Here is an 11,151-nt window from a genome sequence, read left to right on the forward strand (position 1 = left end):
TGCAAATCTTTGCTTGTAGTTCTTAAACTTTTATAATATTGGTTCCTATCTCTTTATAGATAGCGGGTCAATATTCCTTTACTTTATAATATTGGTTCCTATCTCTCTTTATAGATAACGAGTCAATATTTCACTTTTTCTATAATATCGGTTTCTATCTCTTTATAGAGGCAGAGATCGTATCGGCTGCAAAAGAAACATGGATCCGGTGAGAAAAGAGCATCAAGACACCGGAGAATATGAAGAATAAGCCCCTGCAGTTATCCATGATAATCGAAGGGATAGTACTCCGAAAGCTGTGGGAAGCCTTCTTTGCCTAACCGAGAAACATGTGAAACTTTTGTACCATTTTTGGCCTGAAGCAGGATGATTATCAAGAGGAGAAAATGGAGGCTGGTTGGGGCGAAAGGTCAAAGAAGAAACAGTCAAAATTGTCAACAGAGCGGGTCCCACTTTCCGGAGATTTCTTGAAGATTGCGCTGAGGAGCGAAGGAGGCGAGGAGATGGTAGCAATGGCTGAGCAAACTGTAAGTCTTGAATTTGAGATCGAAGGAAGAAGGAATAGACTTGAGGAGGAGAAGGCATCGCTCGAGATGGGACTTGGCGTGGTTCACGTTGTCACTGTAGCGGAGGAGAAGCGAAGACACTCGCAGCCGAGATTTCACTTCCACAAGAGGAAGGAACGAAACTTGGCTCTGGCAGATTGCTTCCAAGCACTTTATGGATTTCCCAATATCACCCTTCTTCTGGTGGTAATCCGCCAGCCCCCATAGGCCCTCCGCCACGCCCTCCATTTCTGTTTTTGTTTTTTTCTCTCTTTCCGGCAGAAGGAGGAGAAGAAGAGCCGAACAACTCTGAAGGGAAGGCCCGTTATTTCAAGCCCATTTACGTTGGACTAACATTACCTAGGCCCTTTATTTGACTTGAGATTAGATCGCGGACAGGAGATGAATCGACCACTTCCATTTTTTTTTTTTAAATTTTGTTCTTGAGGCTGACGTCAACCTCAGGGATGACGTCGGTGGGTCTGAATCTGAACCCCAGAGGAAGCGACTCCATTGACATCGCTCCCATCTCGCTCTGTTTGTCCTGTTCCATTTCTCTTCGGACTTTCTTAGGGTTTGAGCATCTCGGAGACCCTGCACTTTCTACGTCGCCGAAAAAACACCGTTCGTCTTCTTCACCATTTTTTTTGGTGAAAGGTGAATCTATCTATTGAATAAAAATATTTTTACAAAAACATACAGTTGTATTGGATATCCATGTCAAGCAAAATGTGAAAGTGGTGTGCGAGTTACTAGCCATAGCAATGATGCGTTCGGATACTTTCCCACAAAAGAAACCAGTCTTGTAGAGTGGATTTGCCGCCACTGTTCTGGGCCATGGTGATGGAGATTAGAATGTTACGCAAAACTTGGTCAATCCGCAGTAGGATCACGTCCGTCGTGCTCCTCTCCGTCCTATATTGTTCCGCTCTTTCCAAATTTTGTGCGCCCTAATCTGTAAAATCAAACAGCCTAGAAATGCCCTGCTATGACTCATGTCATTGCTACTGTCGGTCATCCATTCCTTACATTGGAACACACTGAATGAAGGAGAAGGCTATATCAAGTTCCCAATCGTCAACCATAGCCTTGAGCTGAAATCACACTCGAAAAACATGTGTTGGTGCGTTTGTGGATTCTTTTGGCAAAGCACAGAGAGTGGACCTACATAAATTCTCTATCGTATTAGCCTATCCTTTGTCGGCAACCTCAACAACATAATTTCCCATAGCAAGAAAGAAAAACGTGGCACATGATGTTTAAATTATACTATCTTATGCCATGTGCATGCCGCTGTCGAAGTAGTGTCCAGATGTTTGAATTGGAGAACCAATCCTTATGCACTCCATCTTTGTGCTTCCACAGCGGCTTGTCTGGTCCCTTCACGTCATCAGGAATTTGGACAGTTGTTAGGGCCGTTAGAATTTCTTGCAGCCGCTGCGATCCTGCCCCGCATACTGTCCAATTTCCCCCGGAAACGGCACCTCGAACTTTGCTGCCTTGTGGAATCTGAAGTAGGCTCGGTCCCGGCCTGCAATGTCAATGATCGGCCTAGGGACCAGCCAACAGTCATGCCAAAAGGATGTCGTCCTCCCGTCACCACTTTGCTTCTTTCTCTTTAATTTTTCTTGCTTTGACACGCAACTACCGCGCCACGCAGTGTTGTCCTATTGTTTCTATGGGCTTAGCTCTGTGAAACCTTTGACCAAACATTCTATTCAACCCACACAATTGGAAAAGGAATTCACAAACTAATCATGCAAAAGTGATAAGAAATATCTTTATCCTTACACTGCAGGACGTTTAAGTGCCTCGTGCTTTGAAAAACTGGTCAGGTTTAAGTCGTCCGCAAAAATTGTTTTTACGTTTCACCAAGGATCTAATTGTACATAAATAGATCACTGATTCATAACTTATAACTCCTGCACGACCAAATATGGTCTCTGTATAACCAAACATGCTCACTGACAAAATCCTAAACACACAGCCTACCAATAATTATGTTAATTGGGAGCGCTGATACACTAAATGTGTTTGATATCAGCACATCTAGCATTAGCTCACCTATCAGATTTGAGCCAAAGTGGACTCAAACATCCCTGACACATAAGAATCTTCCACATTAAACAACAAACATCATAAACACGCCAGTTATATGGCTATAGCCGTTACTCTTTCTCGTTGTTCTTGTCTATAGCTGGGATCGATCCTCCAAATCCAGTTATTTGTCTAGGGAACTCGAACGCTATGAGAATTACAAAAAATGATTCTTGAACCCTTTGGAAAGCAATTCTGCCTTGGCTTAGACAAGTATCCAACCAAGCCCCGATGCTTTAATTGCACCAGAAGGCAATTAATTCCCTCATCCTTTATTCCAACGCACCATTAGCTTATATCTTTCTTCTACATGTATGCTATATTTATATGTACTTATGTAATCCCATTCCACCTCTCCTCATTCTCAATCCGATTTTTTTTTTCCTATTGGAAAGAGTCAGCTTGTCTTTCCTAAAAATAACAAAAGAATGAAGCTGAGCGACTCAGGCGGCCAAGGAGAGAGGCAGCGACAACCATTTGACCGTGAACTCAGAAACATGATATCTGCTTTAACTCAGATGGGGGCAGACAAGCCCGGCTCCAGCCACTTGGAGGATGAGGACGAACATGGCGTGAGAGTGATCACACTCTCTGGCTCCAACATCGGAGCCACCATGAAGACGGAGCTCGATGGGGATGCATTAGGGGACAGCGACAGCGATGGCAATCTTGATTTCCTGAGCACGTTCGTGAACAGCAACTTTCAAGCAGTGAACAACTCAATTATGATGGGAGGCAAGTACGAGACCCACGATCCCGGCGTTCATCTTGACATCTCTGGCGATACAGAGAAGCCTTTCTTGCCCAAGGAATCAAGGGCCAAGAAGGGAAAAGTTGCCTCCAGAAACAACCGCCGTGATTCTGAACACACCGATTGATGTCTCTGCCCACAAATGCATCGTCCCATGTTTTTATCTCTCTGTTTTCCCTTTTGTCTTGTCGTGTCTGTCTAAATAAGCGGATAACTAATGCATATCAAGCACTTTCTCTTCAGGAAGACCTTTACGCGCGCGTGCTACATGTATTCCTTAAGTCTAATTTTAAAGTTTCGAGATTTATCCCAGATTACACACACACTAGGACATGGTTTTATCGTAAAAAAATGCTATTCATCTGGTCGTATGTATGGCCTCAAGGGCAAAGTCAATCTCCCATAACTATTATACTATGTATCTGCGAATCCTCTTTTTTCGTGTTCTGTCCTTCTTGGGTTGTCTTTGGTGAAATGTTGTGAATTTCTGATACGTATTAGGCTTATGTATATTTTGGTTCCTGGTTTCTTTCTCGGACTGGTTCTGTTTCTGGCAAAAGAGACTTATGAACTCTGTTTCGGAAATGAAAAGTATCGAGAGGAGGTAGTTACAACTTCAATACAAACAGGAAAGAAAACTGTAAATAACTGCTTCAGAAACTTCCTTCGATCTTATATTCAGCTTCTTCAAACTTCTCGCCTTGACCACCTTCTGTAATGCTAACATACTCCTTAGCCTTAAGAGTTTGCAGACATGCCAATCAAAACATGTAAACTCCTATCGATCCTTTTCATGAAGAGTTCCAGAGTTAAGAGTTCAGAAGCAGAGGACATTAGGTACTTGTGGAAACATCTCTTTTTTCTATTTCAGAGAACTCTCGATATCAATCACGAAACGGTACTTGACGTCCCTTTTTACCAACCTTTCCAGAGCTTTGTTTATTTCCTGAATGGGAATTAACTCTATCTTTGGATAAATCTTTTGAGCAGCGCAGAAATCTATCATTTCCTGAGTCACTTTGGTACCCCCAGTTGAGCTGCCCGCAAGCATTCTCCTATCTGTTCAAATCTCAGAAACATGAGCTTTAACACGAGCTTTAACACGTGCCAAAACATTAGTTTTTGCTTACCTGACCAACTACAGAAAACATACCAAGATTGAGGCTGGCAGGACTGATTCTGATTTCACTTGGGAAGCCAACCAGGACATAAATTCCAGCAATCTTCAAAAGCGACATGTATGGATCAAACGGGTGATCACCGGATGCTGTGTCAATGATGAAGTCCAACGATTTCTCCTGTGTCTGCCCATATACTATTAATTTATGTCCCGAGTAAGTTTTTTGGATTTTTCATTCACATGCATACCTTCATCTGGTCTTGGTCAGATGAGACGATGAATTTGTCAGCTCCCAGCAGATTCAGAGCTTCCTCTTTCTTGGACGGGCTCGTGCTGAAAACTGTGACATTCAGCCCAAAAGCCTTACCAAACTTAACTGCCATGTGGCCAAGACCGCCAAGCCCGATGACCCCAAGTAATTTACCAGGTTGGTTCATATGGTGGCGTATCATGGGTGCATAAACCGTGATTCCAGCACAAAGTAAAGGCGCAGCTGAGGCCAAGGGGTAGTCCATGGGTATCTTGTAGCAGTACCTATTGAAGATGCGTGTAGGAAACAGGAAAAGGGCGATGAGACATGAGATCACGTGCTTACAATGACTGAAAATATGAAATAAGAGAGATGGAGAAACTGAATGATGATAAATTGACTTCCTACTAATCAATCTGTTTTGAAAGAAGAGAGCAAACGGGTAATATATATATATACACACACATACACACCTCTCGTGAACGATGATGTGGCTCGAATAACCTCCTTTCGTAACAGAGCCATCAGCATCGATGGCATTGAAAGTGAAAACCCGTCCCTCTACGCAAGAAACTTCCTCTCCTTCATTACAATACTCACATTGCCTGCATGAGTTGACATAAGTCCCCACACCAACATGGTCTCCTACTTTGAATCGATGGACATTGGAGCCGACCTGTTTGACTATTCCAGCAATTTCATGCCTTGAAAGAGAACCAGACATTCTATCAGTTTCCGTAGACGAAAATACGTGTAATAGATGAAGTTACTTACCCCGGTACCAATGGATACTTAGAATCTCCATGCTTGTTCCTGGTCCAGATGACATCAGCATAGCATACTCCACAGTGGGTAATTGCAACAGAAACATCATCGTTATTAACAGATCTGGACAGACAATTGGGTTAAATTTGCTATAGCATAAGTTCAGTGATGGGATAAAATTATCGATAAAAAAAAAAGGATAATGTGAAGGTGAATGACCTGCGAGTGAATGAGTAGGGAGAAAGAAGACCGGATGAATCTCGTGCAGCCCAACCCACACAATCCTCCCTATTCATTGCTTTTCTGATCTGATCGCAAAACTTGAGGGATCAGGTTTTCTCCACAATTCCCTCTGTAATTCTGGTGTCGATGATGAAGATAACGATTCCCCTTGGATCCTTCTCTCTTCTTCTCATCCTGAATGTACTATGTACAATATTAATTGGGTCCTAAAATCGGGCCTCGTTATCAATTTTCTCCAATAAATACGATGCATACCAGACCCATTAATAAATGAGCCTGTGACCCAAATTGCCTTTCTCGCTTCCATCTTCCCCACCTGCGAAACAATTTTCTTGTTCTTCTTCACAGTTCACAGAACTGAAATCGGACTCCGGCGAACTCCAGTGGCACCAATACTGATCTGGTGAGGTAAGCCTTATGCTCTTCGATGTTTTCCTATTGATTCTTGATGATTCTCGTTCCTTTCTAACCTTCGTACATGTTTCTTGCAAATTTGGTTTGTATGTTTCTTTAGTGAGATATGCAAATAATTGTCGTGGTTACAATTGGGAATATGAAATTAGTGATTAGATTTTAGTTTTTTCAATCGAATCCAAATTCAGTAAACTTTTTGGTTGGTGATGAAATTACGATGGACAATTTGCATTCATGTTCCTGTTTTGCTGGTTTTATGGTGTGGTGCGACATGGCGGGTGATATCATGTTCTAGATTGTAACTGTGTGTAAGAGAAATGGTTGACGTAAGGAGAAATTTTGTTGTTGAAGAAAATATTCTTTGCATTCTCGGATGAAATCTGTTTGCAGAGGAAACTGAGCTCGATTAAAACCCTGTAAATCATTACAGTTGTTTTGAATCCTTTTGTAGGTTGTGCGAGGGATAGCTACGTGTTCGTGCTAATAATTTAATAAACCCTTCCGTTGTTTTTTTTTTTAAATTTTTTATCCCCTTGTTTTTTTTTTCCAGGGAATTCTTTGTTTTGGCTGAAAATCTTTTGGGAGGTATCTCTCCAGTTATGCTTTCTTTTGTTTTCAAATTTGGTTATGCCGAAACTGATTTTGTGGAAAAGATAAAGATAAAATCTTGAAGATAAAGTTTGGATAACAACCTTGAGGAAAAAGATAGAAACAAATCAACAAGAAGTTGGAGCCGAAAGAAAAGACTATATAAGGACGACAAAAGGAACAAAGGAAGTACAGAAAAAGAGATATCCATTCCGAGAGTATCAAGGTTATTTATTCTTTACGAGTTTATTTCTGGTGAGTGAGATTATTCTGAAGGAGAGTTCTCAATATTAATTTGAACGAGCCTTGGAACATGAGAATGGAGATTCACACGGATTATGTGTTGAATCAGTAGATTTCGTGTCATAGGGGACTAACACTCAGAGGGAGTGTGGTGTGTGATAACCCATGAATTCGTTATCCGTACCGAACTTTAGGAGACCTCATATAAGCTTAAAAATGGCCCTAGCATATTGAACCAAACCTAAACCAAGTTAAACCGAAGGATTGGACCGAACCGAGCGAGAAAAACGGACGAAAATGGACCAGAACGTTCGATCTGGGTAGCAGACCGTCTGGTCTGCATAACGAAGACCGTCCGTGTAATACTCCGATTCCCGAGTAAAATTATTTAATTAAATTTCTGGAATAAAATAGGGTAAAACAACCCTAAAATATAAGATGATTGGCATAAATATCGAATCAGAGGACAAGTGGGGCTAAAACGCGTCGAAACCGTCGAAAAACGAATGAAAAATGGGTCTAGACCGATCGGTCCAGGGAAAAACGAAGAAAAGACGAAAAATCAGGTCTAGACCGAGCGGTCTAGAGTGCAGACCGATCGATTTGCACGTTCACGAGCCAAACCGGACGGTTCGACAGCTAGACCGGACGGTCTGAGAGTTGGGGAAAAAGTCGCCAAAAATTCTAACTTTCTTCCATTTTCGGCCGCGATTTTCTCGCGACACACCGACCCCACGCGTAAACGAACGCCACCCAGACGCAGTGGACGACACCCTCTGGCCCTCCTACCCTCTCCCTAGCTCCTATGGCGGTGTTAGAGGTCGATTTAACCGGCTCCAACAGGTGAAGATCACCATTCTGCAACCCAGAACCTGTTCTTCGAAGACAGAGAAAAATAGAGAGATTCAGGGAGATTTGAGGCGAAACAAGTTCGGGAAATCAAAGAAGGACATCCCTAGTGTGACAGCCCAGAATACCATAGGAGGGCGGGGAGTGATCGCCGGTGCGAGAGGCATGGACAATGGGCGGTTCCTGATGAGCTTCTGGGTAGGGGGTACAAAGATGAAGCAGACACACCGGAATGAGAGGGATCCGAGGGCTGTGTAGGTATGAGACTACATAGTCTAAGATAACTTAAAGGAATTAGTTGAGCTACTCATACCAACAAGATGCATCTACCTTTTCGGTTGCCCATCTCGAGAGAACTCCAAAGTTAAGCGTGCTGGCCTTGGAGTAATCTTAGGATATGTGACCTCCTGGGAAGTATTTTCCGGGATGTGTGCGAGTGAGGACAAAACATGCTAAAAGGTCCCGTGTTGGTGTGTGGGGATAGCTCTATCATTTCGTAGCAGCCTCGGATCGTTACACCTAGGAGGTTCCTAGAAAGTTTCACGACCAAAGACGACTTGAAGAACACACACGAGCTCGGACAAAAATGCACAGCACTTGAATCCGAGGTGAGTGGTTTGAGTTGTGTTTGTGAGATCTGATTCTCATGAATAATGGTGTAGATTAGTGTTTCTACAAGAGTTAAGGATTTAGGAATGATAAATAATGATTGGGTAGCAATCGGATTCGAAATCGGACCAAAATTGGGTAAAAATTGGCGGAAATCGGGTTAGATCTCGCGGAGAAGACGAAGTTCAGGACCCAGACCGATCGGTCTAGGTCTAGACCGAACGGTCTGGGCCAACGGCATAAGAATGGTCTGAGATAAATGTAGACCGATCGGTCTACATACATAGACCGATCGGTCTAGACGAGATTTTCAAGGGAATCAGACCGGTCCAGAAAAAAAAAACCGGAAAAAAAAGGTGTAGACCGATCGGTCTACCTCAAGACCGATCGGTCTACCTCAAGACCGATCGGTCTTGCACATAAAAAGTTAAACGAGATGATCAGAACGTGTAGACCGGACGGTCTACTCGTAGACCGACCGGTCCAAGCCAAAATAAAAAGGGAAAAATCTCAAATGAAAAATGAGAACACAAGTATGTTAAAGGAATTAAGAGGTGATCAAATGAAAAATGAGAACACAAGTATGTTAAATGATTATACAAATATGGAAGAATAAAAGATGGGATAATTAAAGCAAAAGCCTTGGTGAGTATCTAGGATTAATCCAAGGGAAAAACTCGGAAATAGTAATAAGGATGCATGTGATTGAATGACTAATGAACCCCGTACTTAGTACCGGTTGACGGCGTGAGTCAGTACTAGTACGGGGATGTGTGGATATGGGACCAGTGCCGGTTGACGAACTTGGAGTCAGCACTGGAGGATGTGTGGTTTCGATATTAGTACCGGTTGACGAACTTGGAGTCAGTACTATTACCGAAATGTAATACCAGTACCGATTGACGATGTGGAGTCAATACTGGTGTAGTTGGGTGGACGTTTCCATAACGGTACCGGTCGACGAAGTGGAGTCAGTACCGTTAAGGAAATGTGTAGTGAAGCCAGTATCGGTTGACGGCGTGGAGTCAGTACTGGTGAATCTGAGTGGTCGTCTCTATAATAGTACCGGTTGACGAAGTGGAGTCAGTACTATTATAGAGAAGCAGGGTAAAGTCTAGTACCGGTAGACGAATTGAGTCAGTACTAGATGATACCGAGAGGAATGGTACCTGATAGTGCCGGTGGACGACTTGAGTCAGTACTATCAGGTATCGAAAATGTATGGAATAATGATAATGTATTAGAAAAGATTAATGAGAAAAAGTTAAATGGGTAAAAAGGAAATTCTTGTATTGAGAGATTAGTTGACACCGTTCTCCATGAGAATGGGCTCTCCGGGCTCAACCCGAGCTGCTCACTAAGCTTTTTGCTTAGCCCTCCGTTGTTGAATTTTTTCAGATCCCGAGGAGCACGAGTAGCGCACTTTGGACGGCGACGACTTGTGAAGGCATCATTTGTGTACGGATAAATAATCTTATTTTGTACGTTTTGGTTTGTGGAAACGGTTGTGTTTAATTGTGTGTTTGGACAAGTGTTGTTTTTGAGAAACGTGTGATGATCTTATTCCGCTGCGTGTTTGTATTTAAAAACGATTTTAAATTTCCGTACTTTTGGTTTTATTATGTTTTATTGGTTTTCGTCCATGTGGCATATCCTCTTCACGGGATGCGGGATTCAGGTGTCACAGTCCGTTTCGCCTTGCCAGACCGTCCGTTCTGACGACGCGGAACCCAGATCTCATGCCGCCTTTTCCTGCTAAGTCATGACCGTAATTTCGGTTGTTCTCCGGCGTGTGACATCTCCTGCTTGCTCCGGGACACCTCCTGCTTCCGTGGGAGACGCGAAATTCGCCTAAGTCCGCCCATTCTTCTGTCATTTCCCTCTCACTTCACTCTCTCACTCTCGCAAACTCTCTCAAAATTTCCGAAACCTTCAAGCTTCGATTGAAGCTTCAATTCTGGTCGAAATCGACAAGTAAATACAGGAATCAACTCTAGTAAACATTCCCAACAAAACCCACAACTCAAATTCAACTTAGATGAGTATTTCAGATTAAATTCGAAAATGATAATTAAATTGAAAATGGAGATTTGTGTGATTTGAGTGCGAATCATGCATGTTTGAGCTTAGATTTGAGTTCCTGATGTTCTCCAGGTTGTTTTGAGCTATAGTTCGTTGAATTTGGTGTAAAAACATGGAACTCAAGATTTTTCGGAGCACTAGACCCGACGGTCTGCTAGTAGACCATCCGTTCTAGGTCTTGCAGGGTCTCGGGGAAGAGGACGAAGTCCAGACCGTCCGGTCTGGGTGTGGACTGTCCGTTCCACAACCCTCGGACCGTCCGTTCCACACCTTCATTAATGATTATTAATGATTAGGCAGAGAATAATTTCATTTTTGTTTGGTGCTAAGATACAAAGATAAATGAGTTGTTTAATAGGTTTGATGACAGTGAAACAAAATTCTTCCAGACCGAAGGGACCAGACAACAAAAAGCTCAAAAGAAAAGAGATAAAAGAGAGGAGAGAAAAGCTCATGTAGATGTGCAGTCTCCACGATCGAATCTTCCTTCTTCTTCTCGAAATCTCGTGAACTTCTATTCTTCTCTCCCCAAAAGCTCTCCAAAAGTCTGTATCTAAGTGTTCTCTAAGGCTCTTTCTGGTTCTAGGATGTGGCT

The 11,151-nt window shown here is 42.7% G+C and overlaps 3 protein-coding genes and 1 long non-coding RNA gene across 7 annotated transcripts in view; 2 read left to right on the forward strand and 2 right to left on the reverse strand.

The window, feature by feature from the left end:
• LOC104798387 (G-type lectin S-receptor-like serine/threonine-protein kinase At2g19130) overlaps positions 1–513 on the reverse strand; it is a 12,848-nt gene extending 12,335 nt beyond the window's left edge. Inside the window, exon 1 of one of the 3 annotated variants that reach the window (XM_010520451.1) lies at positions 347–513. In XM_010520451.1, the coding sequence (XP_010518753.1) occupies positions 347–349 (3 nt within the window). In that variant the 5' untranslated portion in view covers positions 350–513. Of the gene's footprint in view, positions 1–187 lie in introns of all 3 variants that reach the window. The other 2 variants (XM_010520448.1, XM_010520450.2) reach the window with 2 other exon arrangements.
• A 2,476-nt stretch (positions 514–2,989) lies between these two features.
• Positions 2,990–3,816, forward strand: LOC104798383. The gene has a single exon (XM_010520444.2). The coding sequence runs from the start codon at positions 3,071–3,073 to the stop codon at positions 3,518–3,520; it is 450 nt and encodes a 149-aa protein (XP_010518746.1). The 5' UTR covers positions 2,990–3,070; the 3' UTR covers positions 3,521–3,816.
• Positions 3,817–3,957: 141 nt separating this feature from the next.
• Positions 3,958–5,924, reverse strand: LOC104798391 (probable cinnamyl alcohol dehydrogenase 1). 2 transcript variants are annotated; one of them, XM_019200690.1, is made up of 7 exons: positions 5,748–5,924; positions 5,538–5,651; positions 5,237–5,467; positions 4,938–5,047; positions 4,762–4,853; positions 4,547–4,697; positions 3,958–4,452 (listed from the first exon to the last, which is right to left on the reverse strand). In XM_019200690.1, exons 1-7 carry the CDS (start codon positions 5,822–5,824, stop codon positions 4,256–4,258), a joined length of 972 nt encoding a protein of 323 aa, XP_019056235.1. In that variant the 5' UTR covers positions 5,825–5,924; the 3' UTR covers positions 3,958–4,255. The 2 variants fall into 2 exon arrangements, with proteins under 2 accessions (XP_019056235.1, XP_010518762.1); XM_010520460.1 differs by having other exon boundaries at positions 4,762–5,047.
• Positions 5,925–6,033: 109 nt separating this feature from the next.
• LOC104798390 lies at positions 6,034–10,091 on the forward strand. The gene is made up of 3 exons (XR_769434.2): positions 6,034–6,179; positions 6,736–6,999; positions 9,873–10,091. It is a non-coding gene; the product is annotated as an uncharacterized LOC104798390 (long non-coding RNA).
• The last annotated feature ends 1,060 nt before the right edge of the window (positions 10,092–11,151 follow it).

The sequence above is a fragment of the Tarenaya hassleriana genome, unplaced genomic scaffold (genome assembly GCF_000463585.1).
Source record: "Tarenaya hassleriana unplaced genomic scaffold, ASM46358v1 Cleome53, whole genome shotgun sequence".
NCBI lineage: Eukaryota > Viridiplantae > Streptophyta > Magnoliopsida > Brassicales > Cleomaceae > Tarenaya > Tarenaya hassleriana.

Coding starts and splice junctions, on each gene's coding strand:
- LOC104798383 (XM_010520444.2), top strand. CDS start 3,071: ATGAAGCTGAGCGACTCAGGCGGCCAAGGAGAGAGGCAGCGACAACCA.
- LOC104798391 (XM_010520460.1), bottom strand. CDS start 5,824: ATGAATAGGGAGGATTGTGTGGGTTGGGCTGCACGAGATTCATCCGGT. Junction 5,468..5,537: donor AAGTATCCATTGGTACCGGG/GTAAGTAACTTC, acceptor TTCTCTTTCAAG/GCATGAAATTGCTGGAATAG. Junction 4,453..4,546: donor TCCTGCCAGCCTCAATCTTG/GTATGTTTTCTG, acceptor AGATTTGAACAG/ATAGGAGAATGCTTGCGGGC.